Raw genomic sequence first — 21,109 nt, 5'->3', positions numbered from 1 at the left:
ATGTTTTGCCACTTTCAATTCTTCATTAGAATACACATGCCTTTTGGTCTCACATAAGAATAAAAGAAATATGTTTTCAGGAAGAAAATGTTCATTTACTTGCTGCTTAGAGAAAAAGCAAAGCCAATGCTGTTGAAAACACGCTGTGATCTTTAGGGTAGGTCTTGCTTTTCTTAGAGGAAAGACTAGTAGAATAGTGGTATTATGGTCTTCAACATCTTCTCTGTATCTCTTCATAACGGCAAATACTAGAAGGCCAGTTTCTTAGAAACTCCACCTAGTGGCTTATTATGAAAAAATTGGTCTGCCTGATTGGCTTCTGGAACTGCAAGGCACAAGGCTTCAAGTGTCTGGTGAAAAATAATGAAGTCTTTTGTCTTGTCTGAGTGAGGAAATTCTCCATTATGCAGGCATATGTAAGCTCTTTATTCCTGCTCCCTGGAGGAGAATTACAGTGAGGCATTTTCCTTTTCCCAGTTGGGGTTAATGTTATGCCCTCTCTACCTTTGAAAGTAAAACAAGACTAGGACCCCTGATGATGATTCAAATGTGGGAATATTCTTCAGCAAACACACATTCCCAGTTGAGAAAATATTACCCCTGGTTTCTTGCCAAGCCTTTGAAAAAAACATATGAAAGATTGATTCTTTTTTTTTTTTCCCCTCTGCCTAGCCTTTGTGCTGTGGAATTTCAATTGCCCCTTATATGACGGCCACGTATATCTATATAATCTTTTATGGAGGTTGAGGGAAGAGAATCATGTCTCAAGAAATTGTCTCTATTTTTCTTGACATTTCTCCATCTAAAATATTTTTAAATTGGCCCAAAGATTATGGTTATAAGAGAGATCTTTGGAGCTTTATTAGCCTTTAAACACCACTACTTGTTTATAGAAATAGTAGCAGGGGGTCCTCAGTTTCTTTCTTCTCTGTCTCCATGTCTTCTTTCTTAATGTTGCAGAACAAGGGTGTGGAAAAAACCTATACATTCTGTAATGAAAGAAAGAGGCATATGAGTCTTCAAATTATTTTCATTCATTATAGAAAAGTTAGATTACATGACACCATCTGGTATTAAATGTAATTACCATCTAAAGGAACTGCAATGTAACTTTGCAGAGCATTAAATTTGAGGGATTTTACTCAAATCTTGAGCTCCACAAGATAACACATTGCAAAGTATTATCAGATGTTGGTTAATATGACGTAATCACATCAACAGACAACAGGAAAATAGTCCTTCAGTGGTAATTATGTAAAACTGTGGCTGTAGAACTGTGTAAGAGAATAGATAATGAGAATTTCCTAGAAAAGGCTCTTACCTGACTCCACGAGAGTGACAATGTGATCATCCAAAGCAGAGACAACAGCGGATGCTGATGGGTGAGCTCCTCTGTAATGGGCTCTTGCTGAGATGAGGAAAAAGCTGCATTTTTAAAAAATTTTATTTATTTATTTTTTCCCCCAAAGCCCCAGTAGATAGTTGTATGTCATAGTTGCACATCCTTCTAGTTGCTGTATGTGGGACGCAGCCTCAGCATGGCCGGAGAAGCGGTGCGTCGGTGCGTGCCTGGGATCTGAACCCGGGCGGCCGGTAGCGGAGCGCACGCATTTAACCACTAAGCCACGGGGCCGGCCCAAAAGCTGCATTTTTATCATAGTGAAAACCCTACTCCTTTGTGAATCAGCCCAGTCCTGAGTCAATGGATACGACTCTTTAATAGCAACAGCAGATCAGTTCTTTCCATCTTGCATTATTCATAAAAATGTTTTTCATATGTAGACTTGTAAATATGTGGGCAACCACAACCTCATTGTAGATTGAAAATAAAAGAAGCCTTAATGTCTTATCATATGTAGGTACTATACATAAAAAAGAAAATTAACTCATGGGAAATCCATGCCTTTAGTGCATCTGTTAAAATTCAGCAAATAAAATGTCTGAAACCCCACACCATTCACTGGGGTTCAAATTTAGTTACCCAACTACTGACTCAGAAAAATTTAAACTACAATGCAAAGACTGAAGTTTTTACTATAATAAAAGCGAAAATTTCCGAATGTTGCATAAACTGTATCAACCGATTTTCTACAAATTATGTATTTTCCTAATATTACTTATTACTTTACCCTCCAGTGATAAAACAGTAAAAGGAAAACCTTGTTAAAATATCTTCCCACATCTGCTGGGAAAAATTTAATAGTAGCTCTCCTAATCCATAGCAGTATTACAATCACCTTGGGGCTTATCTAAAACTAATCTACAGATCATATACTATCTCAATGAAATATAATATATTTTGATTACCACAAATCAGGTACCACCTAGGAAAACATCTTATATTAATTTACTATGTATGGTGACGGATGTTAACTAGACTTACTGTGGTGATCATTTTGCGATATATACAAATCCCCTTGAATCATTATGTTGTAAACCTGAAACTAATATAATATGTCAATTATATCTCAATAAAAATATTTTTAAAAAGTTCAAGGAAAGGAAGTTTGGTTGTTAAAAAGCAATAACAAAAAAAGAATATGTATGTTATATTGCTTCAATTAAATTATACTTTGCCACTTTGAAATTTTCTCTATTTTATGTTATATACAAATGCATATACCCACAGAGCTTGTTTCTTTAGTTTACTGTTCTCTGAATACACTTAATTTCCATGTACTTAGGCTCTGTATCTCCAAATGGTCTTTCAACTAATCTACAAGAGTTTTTAAGTATGAAAATCTTAATAAGGAAAACCAACAACTAGGCAGCTTTAAAAGAATTACAGATAAATATTTATGATAATATTTAATATTAAATTTAAATATTTGATTATATAACATTTTAACATTAATATATATAATATTAATAATTAGTATTTAGTATATTAATACTTACATTAAATATATTAATAAATATATTTAATAAGTCAGATGTTAATAATTTAATATTTAATTAATAATGGGCATATTAATGCCCAACACTCTGTTTTCTTAAAATTTCTGGTTATTCTTGCCAAATGTTGGTCATAAAAAATTGCTGCTGCATCAGGAGGTTCACTCAAACTCAGCCTCAGGGGTCTCTGTCCTCCTTCCTCTCATCCGTAGGGTCATCCCAGCGCCCTCCGCTCCCACAGCTGGAGCACATTCTGCGCAGCAGTTGGCAAGTCTGCCCAAAGGTCTGTGGGACGCCACAAGGTACTCTGGCCCACTCTGGTGTGAGTATGTCTCGCTAGTCATGCCAGAATGTGGAGCTGCAGAGAAGTAACATGACCTTATCCAAAGTTGCTGAATTGCCATGTTAACTGATGAAACTATAATTCGAAAAGGAGAACTAGCCAAATGGGGTAAGATGCTAATGCTTTACATTACGAAGCTCTCTTAGATTTCCCATTTAATTGGGTCAGCTTCAGAGAACTGGCAGCTCTGGGTCTAGACAAGAGAAAGAAGAGGCTCTTTTTCCTTTCCTCCAATTTCCGTACAGCATTGTCGTACAGCTAATGATGTGCACAGGAACAGGTAGCCCTTTGCAGGGAATCATTGGGATGTAATCTGAATTCCTTCTTCTAGAAAATTCCATGATCTCAATCTCTGCAATATCAGGCTTATCTTGTCCTCTAGAGGACTATGATCTCATGTTGTAGAGAAGAGCTCAGGCGTCAGTTCATCTGTCCCTGACCCTGGGGAGAGAGAGCTGGAAGAACAGGGCCCTTGAAGAAGCCAGAGACCAAAAGAAATACTTCTCATTCAGCCTACAGCCCATGAGGGACCACCCCTAACTAAGTCCTCATCCGCCCAGAAGTTACAGAACTCTAAGCAAAGGTTCCAGGTAGGCAATTACAACCCATGCAGAAGACAATGTCATGCTTGCCTTGGCCACAGTGGGCACTGTTCTTCTCTAGTGCTACCTATGGCAGGTATAGATTCTGTCGCAGCTGCTCCTCGTGCTCTGATCACCAGCCCCTCTTATCCAATGATCTTGATTTCAATCTTGCTCACAATCACTCTCCCACCTGCCAAGTCAATCAAGCCTACCTTTACCAACACCTGCGACCATGCCCTGGCCTCTCCCTTTGCCTGTTGTTCTTGCAAGACGCTAGGCCTCCTGCCAAATATTTCATAGGTTTCCTACTTCTGAGATAGGACTGTTTTTTCCTGGCACATCCAAGCAGAATGGAGAATGTCACAGCTGTACTTTAGACAGTACAAAGATCATGGTTCTCCAACCCCAGGACTTCCAGCCAGCTATAGGCGATGCCAACCTCAATGGATGAATCTATGTCATTAGTTCGGGAGTATATCCACCAACATCCAGCAAATGATCTGAACGAGCAATCTGATGATACCCTGAAGATGTCAGCAAGCCTAGTACAGGCTTGACTGAGTATAAAGCTGCAGCTGATAGGCTGTTTCCAGCTGGGTCAGCAAGAAATTTGGGATGAACCTAGAAAAGAGTGTACCCACGTATCAAAAGCATTTTATGCCCCTCAGATCTAGTCTCTGCTGGGCAACAGTGGAGACTTCTGAAGCAAGCTCTTGAGGATCTGCTTTGAAAGGTGATTGTCAATTGCCTGCATCTCGGGGGCAACTGTGGTTCCTAGACTTACTGCTAAGAATGGGAAATTGCCTACAGAGCGCTTTACAGATACTAACTCATTTAACCCTCATCTGTAAGGCAGGGTCTGTTAATTTACAGGCGCCATTTAACAGATGAGAAAACTGAGGTGCAGAGAGATTAAGTAACTTGCCCAAAGTCAAACATCTGTGAAGTGGTGGAGCCAGGATTCTAAACCAGTTTGGCTACTAAGCCACCCAGTGAGTATTTGATGCACATTGATCACTTACTCCTATGAGGTTGCTTATAGCTCCTCTTGACAGATGAAGAAACTGAGCCTTCCCAAGGACTCACTGCTACTCAGAAGATTTGATTGCAACGCCTGTCCTCTTTCCATTTCTACTACACCGACACAGCACATTCTATATGACCGAATGAACCTGGACAGGAATGATGCCATCTTCATAGGTCAGTGTCAAGAGGGCCACACAATTCCAGTCCAGAAATGAGCTTGCCTGAGTTGACTTATCCATCAGAGTCTGGGGTTTAGGTTGCAACTAACATCCAGCAAAAGATCTTTCATGAAGACACTTCTATTACCCCAAGATAACTCATGGCTGGTTCCCCTGTCCCATGGGAAGTTTTAAGGAAGGTGTGTAGAGAAAAGGAAGAGACTGAAGAGAGTTATGGGCCTAGAGATTTAAACTGCCCAAAGAGTAAGGATACCAGTAGCCCATACAGCACCTTTGCGTAAATTGGAAAAAGGCGCCCCTTCCTCTTGAGGGATGTAGTCCCACGCCAGGGGCGCTGCTTGGCAAGGGTGGTATGCCTTAGCAGGTAAAGTGGGGGCTCTAACTGCCCCCTTGATCTGGCAACCTTGTATCACGCGTAAGCTGTATGTAGACCCTGAGCAGCAGCCACGAGTGTAAGAAAAACAAGGGATTTAGCATTGTCAATACAGGGGATGAGAAGGGGGGAGTCCTCTATAATTTGAATGGCTATAATTAACAAGACAGGAAACAACATGTGTTGGAGAGGATGTGGAGAGAAGGGAACTCTCATACACTGCTGGTGGGAGTGCAAACTGGTGCAGCCACTATGGAAAACAGTATGGAGATTCCTCAAAAAATCAAGGATAGAACTACCATATGATCCAGCTATTCCACTGTTGGGTATTTATCCAAAAAACTTGAAAACACCAATTTGCAAAGGTACATGCACCCCTGTGTTCATTGCAGCCTTATTCACAATAGCCAAGACTTGGAAGCAACCTAAGTGCCCATCAAGGGACGAATGGATAAAGAAGCTGTGGTATATATACACAATGGAATACTACTCAGCCATAAGAAAGCAGCGAAATCCAGCCATTTGTGACAACATGGATGGACATTGAGGGTATAATGCAAAGTGAAATAAGTCAGAGGGAGAAGGTCAAATACCGTATGATTTCCTTCATTAAGTAGTAGATAATAACAACAATAAACAAATACATAGGGACAGAGATTGGATTGGTGGTTACCAGAGGGGAAGGGGGGAGGGAGGAGGGTGAAAGGGATAATTCGGTACATGTGTGTGGTGATGGGTTGTAATTAGTATTTTGGTGGTGAACATGATGTAGTACATGCAGAAATAGAAGTACAATGATGTACACCTGAAATTTTTACAATGTTATAAACCAATGTTACTGCAATAAACAAAAAATTAAAAAAAAAAAAAAAAAAAAAAAGAAAGTATAGAGTAGCAGTTAATACGTGGATTTTGGAGTCACACAGACCAGGGTTTGATTCCTGGCTCCCTGACTCACTAGACCTGGTGACCACAGGCAAGTCACCTAACCTTCTGAGCCTTCACTTCTTCATCTCTAAAACAGAGCTAATAATCCTTATCTTGCAGGGTTGCTATGAGGATCTAGTGAGAAAGAACATGTAAAACAGCACAGTGTTTAGTACACAGTCACTTTCCAATAAATGGGAGAAATTAGTTGCATAAGTTGTTGGGACACATAAAAATCACTGCCTATTTGGGAAATCACATTGTAGTTGATATTGACGATTAATGTGATATCCAAGATCGTTTCTATGGTATGTAATCTTGGTTACCCTAAGACTCAGTTTTGTCATCTATAACGTGGGGATAATAACAGTATTTTTTCTGCGTGTGTTGTGCAGATTAAATGAGACAATATACATAGGGGTTAGCGTCATACACGGACCTTAATAAATGTTAATTATTCGTTCTTTTCCCATTTCCCTTTTCCTCCTCCTCTATTTTCATGTTAGAAGGGCATTTTCATAGCATAATGGAAATATAATTTAAGGGATAAAATACAATGCTGAGATTGTTGTTCACTTTATTTTTTGGAACATTTTAGATAAAAGATTTTAATTGTTAAAGTCAGTAAGAAAACTGTGACTACGCTATGTATGAATTTTCTTGTCATACTTGTGTTCAGAAAACTAGAGATATTATTGAAAGCTCCTACATCTAACTAGTATCATAAATATTTTCTAAGGGCAATGAGCTCCTTGAGGGAATAATCTATGTGTCCAGTTTCTAGGAAAATGCCTGGCATATAGAAGATGCTAGAGAAACATTTCTTGAATGAAAGAACGAATGTCTTACGGGCACTTTTTTTCAGGAAGAAAATCCAGCTAATGTCATTTAAAAACTGTATCTTAATAAATGTATAGTGATTTAATTTATATTTAAGCAGTATATAAATTATAATTGTAGTCAATAAAAATGATTCTTTAAAAATGATGGAGAAAAACTAACCCTACATATGTCATTAAATATATTTAATTTTTTTGTAGTATGTAGCATTCAACTAAAGACTATTCTGTAGACTTTAAAAAATTATTAATACAAGTACATGGTGAAGAAAATTTTGTCACAGATCCAAATATCAGAATGCAAATATCATACCAGGCTGAGCATTCAAAATGGTTATAAAGATACCATCCTAACTAATGAGGTACTGATGGCAAACCACAGAAGGATGGACCTTTCTACAATAATGTAAAATGTTTAATTATTTTATTTTGACATTTTTCTATACATTCAGCCAGCAGGAATGACAATGCATTTTTGCTCTACTTCAGGGCTGTGCATTAGAGAAGTCTCAGTACAGGTAGTGATGCCTTTGAAAGCACACTGCTATTTGTTTTGATTTCGTCTGATGTAGTGAAAAGGTCATCGCCTTTTGAAGGAGGCTTTCTTTAGTGGCGCTGAGTGGGATAGTCAAAGTCAAAACAGCAGTGAATTTAATAGCAACCTCAGATTTTATAATTTAGGTGGTAGGACATCCTCTCTCTCACAATACTCTCTACACACGTCTTGAAAAAAAAAATACAGTTGCCCGTTTATGCCAAGGAATCACCTGTGTCTAAGCATGCGAGAGCGTTCTCAAGGTCTGTAGAAATGCCCCACTTTTGTTTCTCATTTGTGTCCCAAATATATTCAGAAGTTCATTTCTATTTCTCAAAGCATGAATTAATTTTAAAAAATAGCAAGTAGAAGAATACAAATTAAAGATGATTCTGTGTAGAAATCATTGGTGACTCCACCAATGATTCAAATACTTCAAACTCTAAGGCCCTTTCTCTCTGAAAGACTTTTTCCTTTGTGGGCTTGAATTTCCTGTTCCCCGTAAGGTATGCAGCAAACTCCTTGCTGGAATAATGTGGATCCTGTTTCCAAATGGAAGATGGATATTTGGAAATGTGGGTCCCCTGAGAACTGAGACCACTGGAAGCCCCACAGCTTAATTATCAGTACCAAGTACTAAGGCCTCTCCATCAATATGACTTCACTATTCATTTCAGGAAATTTCTGTCCAGGAATTTAAGGCCGTTAACCAATAAGTAATTTCATTGTTAGCTTTAGAAACTTCTCCAAAATCCATTTATCTGAACTACAGACTAATGGACCAGGCCCTTTCTCTAGACAATACGTCATTCAACTAATCAAACCAGTTACCTAAAAATAATTGATACTTATCAAGACGCGGGCCAAGATGCTGCCCAGCTAAGTTCATCAATCCTAAACATTTTGTTAAAAAATGCTGTTTATAAAAATCAGTTGTATTTATTTTTTAAAGGTAATACATGTATATGGTTAAAACTTTAAAAGGCATAAAATAGAATAGATTTCTGGAGTGAAGATGGCAGCATAAATTCACCATTTATTTGCCCTTTTCTCAGAAATCACCCCAAATTAAGAATGAAAGTGAAAATCAGAAGTGCAAACTCCATCTGAATAACTGATCACTAAAATGTGGAGCCAGAGTGGGTGGAAAGAGCATCGAAGGCAGTGGAGAGGCACCAGGTACGTCACCTCTTTCCTGACCCCACCCACAGTGCTGCCCTCCCCAGAACAGTAATGCTTACCTGTCCATAACAGGTACTTGTTACCTGTTGTGTATCCTGGAGAGTCCTCTTTTTTTTTTTAAATTGAGTATAATTGACATATAACATTATATTAGTTTCAAGTGTGCAATGTAATGATTTGATGTTTGTATATATTGTGAAATGATCTAAACTCCTATATCAAGAATTCTGCCCAATCGCAATCAGATCTCCCCCCATAAAAACACTTAAACCCAAACCCAAAACCTTATAAATACCCAGCCCTGACCTATCCCTTCTGAGACATTATTAAGACTGCTGAAGTGGTGGTCTCCCTCACTGTAGTAAGTATTAAATTTCACTTCGTTTGATCAACAGATTATTCAGATGACCTTTTTGGGCAGTCTACACCACAACGGCAGATGAGAAAACTGAGGGTCAGATAAGCAAATTTCTCGAAGTTACAGAGGAGCAGAGCCAGAGGCCAGCCTGGGTCTTCTAACACCAGGTCCAGTATCCTACGTTAGACCTGGGGGGACCCTGAAGATCACCTCCTCCAATCTAAGCTATCTGGAGCCAGGCCTCTAGATAGCTTAGATCAGGGATTTGTTTTCTATTATTCCCCCAAATATTTGTAATTTTTAAACAAAATTAAAAAAAAATTTGTAAATTTTAAAAAATTCTAAGTCACCATTTCATAACATCTTCTTCTTCCATCACACTGGATTTAAAGTTGATGTGACTTACCTCTATCTGCACCCAAATCAGGCCAAATGCCCACCTGTGATGTACTTGTCTAAGTGATTCAGCTCAGGTCTTCCTTCCATGCCTCCCTAGACTTCTCTTGCCTGCCTCCCTGGGGAGGAACCTCTCAGATGAAACTAAAGACAATAAGTCTATGAAAATAAAAAACTTAGGAAAATGAAGACTGACGGAACACTAAAACAAGCCTCTGCAGGACTTCTTTTCTTTTGTATCAAGGCAGACCCATCTGTCAACATCCTGAATCTGACCTCCTTGTCTTAAAGCCCTGTCCTTCCTTCAAAGCCTCCTTTCAAAATGCAAATGGTCGTAGGAGAGGCCCATTTTTTTTCCAGCTTTATTGAGGTATAATTGACAAGTAACATTGCGTAAATTCAAGGTGTACAACATGATTTGATATATGTATATATTGTGAGATGATTACCACAATAAAGTTAGCTAACACATCCACCTCCTCACCTTTTTTTTTACGTGTGTGGAGAAAACAAGATCTACTCTCTTAGCAAATCTCAAGTATACAATATGGTATTGTTAACTATAAGCACCATGCTGTACATTACATCCCCAGAACTTTTTCATCTTACAACTGGAAATGTGTATCCTTTAGCCAACATCTCCCCATTTCCCTCACCTCCCAGCCCCCAGCAACCCCCAATCTACTCTGTTTCTTTGAGTCCTGCTTTTTCTAGATTCCACATATAAGTGAGATCATACAGTATTTGTCTTTCCACTTATAAGTTACCCAGGGACCCTGGCACAGTTGAATTAACAGAAAGAAAGGTTAGGGCTCAAGGGCAGAGAGGCTCCCACAGAGTAGGAAGACACTGAGAGACTGGTGGAAATTTTTCCTTCTTCCCCCTTTGGTGTAGCCCTTTTTGAATCATTTGCCCTGAGGTGACTGTAAATATTTTCCGTTTCTCTCTTTTTAATTTTTCTTTCCTCCTCTTCTTTCTTTTTTCCTCTTAACTGTTATTGTTGTTCTTTGGGAACAAAGAAAAATGCCCATGGATCCATAGACATGGACCCAATCTATTCTTGACTTTCTAACTTACAGATAACATTATAATGCAGGTATGATATTACTATTATTACTACTGTTATTATTGCTAGTGAAAAAAAGATAAGTACACCCAAAGAAACTATCAGTTTAACCTCCTGCACTTGTCCTAATTCTTGCAGAGACTAGTGGAGCAGCAATGAGGAACACATTCTAACAGAAGAAAAAAGGTAAACGGCTTTTCTAAAGGCCAAATTTGTATTCTTAAAAAAAATTTTAATTTTTTTTTCTAATAGTGGCCTCTTATTTCCTGACATTCACAGGGTAAACAGCTCAAGCAGCCCCAGGGAGCTGCCTCTCATTTTGCAGTGTGCTAGGCTGTAGTAAAATGCCAGTGGCTCTGGGTGTCCCTCAAGCTACACAGTTATTGGCAAGTCTGAGGGCATCCCTCTTCCCCGATAGTCTTAAAAATTTTGCTCAGGTATCCCATAAATTTTCCTTTTTTAAAACCACTTCTGTACATTTAAAAATCAACAACTAAATTTTCCCCTCACAATGTTAATTAGCAGTAAAAGATGTAATTTCTAGCATTATTATATATGTGCTTTAGATAACTTTGAGAAAACATTGGAGAGTCTCATCCATCCAATCCATTCAATTTTATGACACTGGGCACCTATGAAGTCAGTTTTCACTGCCAAACCAATCAGCTAAATCTGTTAGAAAAAGTCTGAATTTATTTCTCAATTCAAATAACATGTTAACACAAGCCCTTGTGACATCCATGTTTTTTCTGAGGCCTAACTCTAAGGTAGATGAATTCTTGGAAGAAGGTTTTCCAAAAATTTGTCACCTGGATGGATAATAAGGTACGGCCCGATGGGACCCTCCTTTTAGAGAAAGCCATGTGGGAATAGTCCCTGTGTTTGACAGCCCAGAGGATTTTACATCCCAGATCAAGACACCGTAGTTACACCTTTCTTTCAGATGGATGAGAGAAGGTTTCACCTTTCTTTTGTAAACTGGGAGAGAGGTGAATAAGGAAAGGGTGATGGAAAAGGAAAAGTGGAAGATCAAATTTGAGAAAGAGTTCACGGGGAAGTGAGGCTCCGGAAATCACTTCCTTCCAAGCATCCCCATCTGCTGATGCCCTGGAAGTCTCTGGGAATCCCTAGGGCACGTTCACCTTAGCTGGAAGGTAGTTATTCTGGGCAGGTGAGTAAAGTCATTTTGGTTCCTAAGTTGGCAGGTAGATTCTCAATACAGGCCAGAGTACTACAATCTCCCTGTGGGTGATTTCTGGTTTGAGGCAGAATTCTCTTCCCTGTGAGTGCATGAGCACTCCTGTAGGGCTGGTCCAGCACATGATGTTTTGTGTGAGGGAGGGAGAGTTTTCAAGACCCCTGAGCGTGAGGTCACCCTAGGGATTTACTCTGCCATGAACCTGTCCAGTATAGTTACAGCTTGAGTAAAGGCCCTGAAGTACCACGTAGTGTTCAAGGCTGGCTTCATGGCATTATCTGGTGGTAATGCCAAGAATGAGCCAGTTGGAAGCAAACCAAGGCTGGGATACAGGTTGTTAGAAATTTGCTTAGAGGCTTTTCTTTTACTGTTTCAATGAGACCTTTTAGGTTCATTTCATCATATCCCATGGTGATAATATACAAGCTCTAGAAATATTTATTCTCATCTCATAAAACCTACTCCAACCCATACTCAACTCTATGCATGAATCACGAGCCCATAAAAAGAGTAATACAGCCATGTGCTGCATAACAATGTTTTGGTCCATGATGGACCGCATATATGATGGTGGTCCCATAAGATTAGTACCATAGAACCTAGGTGTGTAGTAGGCTATAGTACATACTAGTAGGCTATAAGTACTATCTAGGTTTGTGTAAGTGCACTCTATGATGTTTGCACAATGAAAAAATCACCTAACGGCGCATGTCTCAGAATGTATCCCTGTTATTAAGCATCGTGTGACTGTACACAGAATACTCTCTTGATCAGTTAGGATTGTTTTGGCACACAAATTTCAGGTAGTGTTATAAAGTCAAAATAGTTTCTCAAATCATATATATTAGCCTTATTTCCTCATTGCAGTTATCCAAGTTATAGCATACACATTCTGGCGAAAATGCTTTATTGACTATTCTTAGTAATGAAGGTAGGGTAGAAGAGAACCTAACTCCTTCTACTTATAAGTTTAGAGAAGTCTTCCTAGTAAGAATTTGTCCATTCACCTTGTCAACCATTTTACCTCCAGCTCCCAATATTAGTTGTGTCATTTGCATACGTCTATGTAATATATGCACCAATAAATTACAATCCAAATACTTATGAATTTTTATACTGATCAAGTTACTCTATATTTTAACACAGTCATATAAAATACTTTTAAGTGGCTAGCTTCATTTTCCTTTCTGATACTTGATTTCAAGGTAGATTTTAGAAAGTAGCATTAAAATTATATGTTTTCATAAGCATTCTAAAATGGATATGCTTTTGATTCTTATAAATTTTAAATAAATTTATTCTTAATAAATTAATAAATCATAATTACTTTAAAAAAGCTTACCCTTTTGCTATTTTTCCTTTCGATTGTGATTTAGCCTTTAGATAGCACAAAAGACATACAACTTGGAAGAACAATAGTAAGTTATTTTCACATTTTTGTAAATGTTTATACTTATAAATTATGTTTAAATGCATAAAAAGAAAAGAAATGGCCAGTTGAGCTAATAAAATATTATTCTTTCAGGGAAGACAGTAATGATGTATTTGGTATTATTCATAAATACATAGATACCCAAACATACCTTCTAAAAGGAAGTATATATTGATAGAACATTAGTTCATTTAAAAAAAAACAGCTCTTTTTTGCTTAATATAGTCCCACCTGTGTTTAAATATATATCAGTGTTTAACAGTGTTACCTTAAGATTTTAGTGACTGCAGTCTCCTTTTCCAGAAGGTTCCTTGCCCTGATGCTGAAAACAGACTTGCGAAGCTGTAAAATTGAGTATAACTTTAGTTTTGGAATGTAAAGGGGTAATATACTGAAAAATAATTAAATATATTAAATAGATAACATGATTAAAACATTAAACATGATTTTTTTCACTAAAGCATCATCATACGATTGATTCTACCATTTAATTTTTATTTCTATTTTTACTTTTATGTGGGCAGAACTGCAAATAAGCTTGTGGGGCCACATGTCACAGCCATGGGGGTGATGCACTGGCTATGCTGACTAGTAATAATGTCATCTTACATCTGAACAGGCTTTTCAGTTTCCAAAGAGTTTAACATTGAAACAAATATTGGACTCTTTATTCTCACTGTTTAGTAAAATGTTCTCTAATCCTCATGACGTCTGTTTCAAGTTCTTGGCCTGTGACCCAATACCAATCTGAATGATGAGTTTAGGAGCTGTTTTGTCTATAGGCATGAGACAAAGGAGATGAGCTTCTAAAGTTTCTTCCTAGTTGGCAATGATGAAATTACTCCAGGGAAGAGAAATAAGAAAAAAAAATCTTGGAGGTTGACTACAAACCAGAAGACACACTCCCCAAACTCAGCTCTGTCCTGCTTGATAGTTGCAGAAGTCAGACTGGTGACAGGTGTACAAGGAGCCAACTGGACAGGAAAAGGGCAGAGAAAGAAGCTCACCATCCTGGGAAGATTTCTAATAACCAGGAACTAGAAGGCGTAACTCCAGTAGTCAGACCACAGATAATAACTGGACAATGACCTGTACATTTTGATCAACAGATTAGATTAGATTTTCTGAGCATCAGTACGATATTAGTGACTACTGGAGATATATGGTAACTAGAATCAGAGTTCTTGCTCACTAGAATTGAAAACCTAGTTAGGAAGGCAAGGTCATGACCCACGAGATTATCAGTAAAAAGCAGATACAGTAGATAGTAAAGTGCTAGACGATATGTGCAGAAAAGATGAGAGGGGCCATAGAACTCTGGGTGGAGGAGAACAGTGTGTCTGAAATTGTTAGCAAAGACTTAATTGAAGAAGTGGAAGTTGTATTGGGCCTTGGAGGGTTCAGATTTCTACAGGCAAAGGAGGCAGTGGGTGAAGGGCTCAAGCTGTAAATGCGTGCACAGGGCAAATAAATTCGGTGCCAACTATCTGTACAAGCGCTGAGCGAGGTGCGTCTTTTAAGCAAGGCAAGTGGAGGAACACCATATAGCCTCCCATGTTTCAAACAAAGGCGAGGGAGAAAAAAAAGCAGGAGACAGAACAACTCTGTATTCAGTAAAAACAGACCACTCAGTTTCTTTTAAACAAGGGTTAGGTAACTGAAGAGCGAAGTCACAGAGCTCCAATCTGCAAACAAACCTATAATCAAATGCTATAATGTCAATCTGTACGTCCATACTGCCATAGCTGGGGAAGAGCTGGCTGTCACAACTTGGTCTTTTCAGCCAGAACTGACAACCTAGATAACAGCATAAGCAGCAATGTCATTTTCATAATTCACAGCAGATCAGCAATAAAGGGAAGGATCATTGAACACACTGCAATGTCCCTTAACTGAGATTGGTTTCATTATTGACTAGAACTCTTAAGAGAATAAATTAACTGTAGATAGGGAAACAAGAGTGGATGTCCTTTGTTTTTCTGAAATTATATTTTCAGGGTAGCGTAAAAAAGGCTGTTAACCAAGATATATCATGCAACTTTCTTGCATCTTCTCCCCTCCACTAAAGAGGTGACTTTGGCATTGATTTAACCTCCCCGAGTTAACAGCATATCTCCTAAGGAATGTTGTTGCGAGTCACTTTTGGAGACAGAAGACTCAGCTGAAAGGCGCCACGATGGTTGCGCTTCTGCTCTTCGATACCTAACTACACACGCAATCATGAGAAAGGCCCGGGCTACAGAGGCCCCAAGAGTGTAGGTTTAGGAGAGGACTGAGGACCCCACAACTCTTACCCCATCTTCAAAGGACAAAGGTGTATCTTAGCTGTCTTTCTCTTAGTGTAAGATGACGGTCTCAACTCAGTCACCGAGCTACTGCCTCTGTAATTGAGCAGCTGACACTTAAAATAGTGTTCCTCATGTTGGGAAAAACCTTTGCAGAAACTGGAGATAATATCTATTATATTCTTCCCAAAATTATTTCTGCACTGCATATGATTGCTAAAGGGCTACCAAGTCTCCCTTGTCCTAAACTTGAACTAATTAAAACAAAATACACTATTAATCTGTACAAGGGAGTACTTGAGAACTATTTTTATAATAACAGCAGAAGTAGAAGAATAAATAAAAGAAGAACTTTATTTCAGCTTTGGGATGTTCTTGAAAGAAGAAAGAGAGATATCTATCTCTATCTATAGCTATCTCTATCTCTATATCTATCCATCTATCTACATTTGATAGTCTAGATATGTATTTAGATAGCCATATGTTTTAACTGTTCTTTATCCCAGTAAATAAAGAAGGCCTACAGTGATTGTCTAGTTATCCCATCAGTTTTTATTTCTGTAGTAAAGCTTTGCACATTTCTTTTAGCAAAGGACATATCTCTAAGTAACTCAGAGCTACACTGCTCGGCAGTGCCCTCTTCTGGCTCCGAAAGATACTGACAGTCATCTGAAATGATCAAAACACTTAAGGAATACAGAGATCTATTTCATGAAAAATAACTTTAAATCTGAAATTCTAAATTACAGCTATGAAACGTGCCAGTAATTGTTAATCCTGTATATAAACATATCAGAGATGTAGGACTTAAAAAGAAGGGTATGGGTGACATTTACATACAGTTTGCATCGAAAAAAATAAAAGATGAGTTGAAAAGGCTTCTTTTTTTTTGGTGGTTATATTTTGTTTTTAAACCTAATGTATTCAACTCCACAAGATAACCATTCTTTGACTGAATTAATAATAAAAAGCAAATAAATTAAATTTAAATGTTCAAACAATACAGAGATTTTTTTTTTGTCTTCAATTTTAATTCAAAAGATATTTCTAGAATTGTGCACTTTAACATGGAATTCAAGAGCTGGGAAGTTCAAATCAATTTGTTGAGTTATTCATGATTGAATAATTCGGAGCTGATGGACACGGCAATGGATGGATCTAGCTGAGTTTTTGGCAATGTCTTTTAAGTGTTTTAATCTACAGGTTCCCCTTTCCTCCCTACAGTTGAGGAATCTGGACCATCTGACCTGTTGAACCCAGGAGTCTGGATTTTGCTAAGTGCACGTTCATAGCGTAGTTCACGACGGTCCTCTGTCCTCTGTATTTCCTGCAAATTGGCAGCTGGATCCAGAGTTTCATCAGACACAGGTTTGATCCCATTTAGCAAGGCCACAGGTGTTGTCATAGTCTTTCATCAGAAGGCACACAATGTCTGGTTGTCTCTCTTTTTGTGATGTCAGTAGCATCGATGTGCATTGCTTAGATCGTCGATTCGTTCAGTTGTAAAATTGTCATTTCTTTTTCATTTACTAGCTGGAATATTTCTACAATAAGGTACTTTCCCTCATGTATTATTTGGTTATTCAGTAGTACAATTCGTAAGGAAAACGCAAGGTAAATGCTTGATTCCCGACATTTACTTATTAGTTTTTATATGATTAATTGATTTTCTATCATGCTCTTAAGGTGACCAATTACTACTTTAAAAATGTCATTACTCAATGTTACTGCAATAAACAAAAAATTTAAAAAAATGTCATTATGAACTCAAGGATTTAAACATATTCAATTGGTTTCAATCTATTACAATTATCATCCTTCTTGTAGGTCAAATTATCCCAACTGTGCTCACTGGGAGCTGTTTTCAAGTTTGGCCCACAGGCTTTTTTGACATGATTCTAGTAGGTTTTGGCAAATCTTCCTCGTTCTCAAGTATGACAAGATGTTCCAAGCTCATCTTGTAGGCTTCCTATTCCAAATCAACAATTTTCTCCAGGAAGCCCTGGTTTATTTATTGAGAAATGGTGTTTCAAGAACATAATCTAGACTCCAGTGGGGGATACTCATTGCTACTGAGTTGGTCATCGTTTTGAGGACTTTGCCTGAGTTTATCCTGATATTTTCAATTTAAATTCAGGACACAGGGTTTTTGCCTAACGTCTTCTCTTTTTTTCCTCCCACCTCAAGACTCTTGATGCAAGGACACGGGGGATGAGAACTAGACTCTCATAATTACTCATTAGTTTTAGTTCACATTTCACAGACAGTGGTCTCAGAATTACAATATCTATTCTAACATAACAATGCAACTAATGCATATTTTTAAAGTGTCTGCATATATTCTCCCCATTCCCCTCTCTCATATGTATACTTGTACTTTACTCATCTTAGCAGAGCAAATAGCTATTACACGTTTTAGTCTTCATTTTAATCCTCATGTACTCTACACAAAATTATATCTTGAATGCTCACTACCAGTTCTCATGTCAATATCTTAGAGTCACTTCTGCAGTTCATTTTGGTTGTCTGAAGTATGTTTTTCAGTAATTTCCTCAGGAAAGGCTCACAGGTACAATATTACTTATATCATACATTACTTACATTCTTATATCTTGATAATAGTTTTTATTGTCCCTGTAAACTCATCAGTTTTCCTCGATATAAAAAACCTGGCTCACATCTCTCCCTAGGTATCCTATATGTGTTACTCTAAGTTCTTCTGACATATAGCATTACTGCTTAAAAGTGATGGTAATCTAATGTTTTTTTCTTTATAATAATCACTTGTTCATTTTCGGCTAGATATCAATTTTTTTTTTAAATTTCAAGTCCTGTAACGTGTCTGGAATATGTCTTACTTGTGGTCATTCATGGTTGATATTTTCAGGTACATGGTGTATGCTTTCAATATGTAGTTACAAATCTTTTTATATTTCAGAAAGTTTAGTATTTGTTCTATTCTATTGCTTTGGTTTTCTTCTTTCGGGATTTCTATCACTAGATATTGGACCTTCTTTGACTTTCTTCAATTTGTCACTTTCTTTCAAATTATTTTCATCTCTTTCTGATTTCTTAAAATTTCCTCTTCACTTTCTATTTCACTTAAGGCATCAGCTAATGTATGTAATTAGTTTATGTTCCTTCTAGTTTAGTCTCGTTGCTTTTATTTATAATTCTCTCCTAGTTCTAGCATCTCATGTATGAGTTTTTCTAATTCGTATTTATGTTGCTATTCTGATCTTGGGTAATCTGTAATGTCTTTTAACTCATTTTGCAATAGTATGCTACAGTTTGAGCTCTTTGTGGGCATGTCTTTATAGCATGCTTTCACTATGTACAGGGCCAGTATTCTGCTCATTCTTTTTTTCTTATAACTTTTGTAGGGAACTTGATTTTGATAATTTTCTGTTGCTCATCTTTATGCAAAATTAGTTTTCCTAAATAGTTCAGTATTTCTCTTCTAACTTCAGAGCTTCCTCTTCTCTTGTTTTAATCCAGTGACTAGATATGGCAGCTTTCTTTCTGGGATTTCCTGGCTCTGTTCCCACTCCCCCCTGACACCATCAATTTTATCTGGATCTGCTTGTTCCTTTATCACTCTTGTCACCAGCTCGTTCAATTTTGATCCTACTCCTGGATGTTTTTCTTCAGTGTGGAGGTAAGAGGGTGTACTCCTGTTCCCAGAACCATTAGATGCCCTGTAACTAACCCTGGCTTCTTCCCCAGAGGCACCGACTCCACATGTTACTGACTGATTGCTTATATCCCCCCAAATTCATATGTTGAAGCCCTAACTCCCAATGTGATGGTATGAGGAGATGGGGCCTTTGGGAGGCAATTAGGTTTAGGTGAAGTCATGAGGATAGAGCCCCCATGATGGGATGAGTGTCCTTAAAACAAGAGGAAGAGACCAGAGCTCTTCCTCTTTCTGCCATGTGAGGACACAGCAAGAAGGCAGCCATCTGTGAACCAGGAAGAGGAACCAGACACTGAATCTGTTGGCACCTTGATCTTGGACTTCCCAGCCTCCAGAACTGTGAGAAATAAATGTTTATTGTTTAAGCCATCCAGTTTACGGAATTTTGTTATAGGAGCCCAGACAGACTAAGACGCTATGTAGCTCATGTAGCTATTGGTTTGTCTGCACCTGCTTGTATTTAGGGTTTGTTGATTACCTAGTTTCTTTGTAAATGTTGTCTATGGGTTTTTGGTTTTGTTATCTAGGTATTCTGTTTACTTTACTGTGGGAATTCAAGGAGATTCAAAAACTATGCCTATGCCTCTGTCAACTTTCCAGAAGGCTCCTTCATTTTCCTTGTTGAATTTTGATGCAGATTTATCACTTTTATTAGTCTTTTCAAAGAACAAAATTTTAGTTTTATTGATATTATCTTTTGCTTCTTTTTCCCCCATTTGATTAATATCTACTTTTTTGTTTATTATTTCTTTCCTTCTGCTGTCATAGTGTTTTTTGTTTTTTTTTTTGGTTGATATTTTTCTAAATACTTGAGTTGAATACTTGGAAGATTAAGGTCAGACTTTATTCCTTTACTAAATATTGATTCAAGGCAATAATTTTCCCTCTAAAAATGCTTTTAGCTACTTCTCACAAGTTTGATATATATGTGTTCACTATTTTTCAGTTCTAGACTTTTTATTTCCCTTGTGAGTTCTTCCATGCCTCCCAAATTATTTAAAGGTAGTTTTCAAATTTCAAAATGTGTGAGTGTTTTTTGTGGTTGTCATTTGGTTTCTAATTTCATTACATTTTGGTCAAACAATGTCTTCTCTAGGATACTAATTTGGTATATATTTAGAATTCTTTTGTGGTACCGTAAGTGGTCATGTTTTATAAATCATTCGTGTGTTCTTGAATCAGAATGTGTAGTCTCTAGTCATTGAATGAAGAATTGCCCATTACATGAAACTGGTCAACTATATTTCAAATCCTCTAAATCTTTATTAATTTTCTTGGCTCTTTGATCACGCGGAGATGTTATATATACATTTTAAACTTAATCTTCAAATGAATCCTCATAGGTAGGTAATATTATCCCTCTTTTACAGATAAGAAATCTGAGGTTCATGGAAAATAAGTTGTCTAAGATTACTCAGATAATAAATTGCAGAATTATGATTATAACTCTAGATTGTACAGTTTCAGTGTTCAAATCTTTTCACTATATCATGATGTCTATGTAAAATGTCCCTAGGCTTAACAGTATTAAAAAAGCATTTTCCAAACTATACTGTAATAAAACAGTGTCTGCTTGACTTGAAAGATTTGGTTTACACATATAACAAGTTCTTATTTATCCCAAATCCTAATGCAAAATCTAAACTAGCCATTTTTACCCCTGTTCTATATAGGCATAATTGATTTTCAGAATAACCACCCTGAAGTACTAAAAGAGATCAATGAACTTCTCTAACCCATTAAAACCAGTATGGTTATAGTATTTATATTTTAGATTTACTGATTCCTTAAAGT

The 21,109-nt window shown here is 37.4% G+C and overlaps 2 protein-coding genes across 3 annotated transcripts in view; one reads left to right on the top strand and one right to left on the bottom strand.

Annotated features, from left to right (window-relative positions):
* Window positions 1-21,109, top strand: part of ITGBL1 (integrin subunit beta like 1) — a 1,366,350-nt gene that overhangs the window by 888,854 nt on the left and 456,387 nt on the right. The window lies entirely within an intron of this gene.
* The window catches only part of NALCN (sodium leak channel, non-selective), a 293,641-nt gene that overhangs the window by 54,538 nt on the left and 217,994 nt on the right, over window positions 1-21,109 (bottom strand). Inside the window, exon 17 of the mRNA XM_004423148.3 lies at window positions 13,602-13,675. Within this exon, the coding sequence (XP_004423205.1) occupies window positions 13,602-13,675 (74 nt within the window). The remainder of the gene's footprint in view (window positions 1-13,601; window positions 13,676-21,109) is intronic.

The sequence above is a fragment of the Ceratotherium simum genome, chromosome 10, assembly GCF_057802395.1.
Source record: "Ceratotherium simum simum isolate JZ-2026a chromosome 10, ASM5780239v1, whole genome shotgun sequence".
NCBI lineage: Eukaryota > Metazoa > Chordata > Mammalia > Perissodactyla > Rhinocerotidae > Ceratotherium > Ceratotherium simum.
Note: the sequence above shows the minus strand (reverse complement) of the source record. Positions and strands in the feature narration are given on the sequence as shown.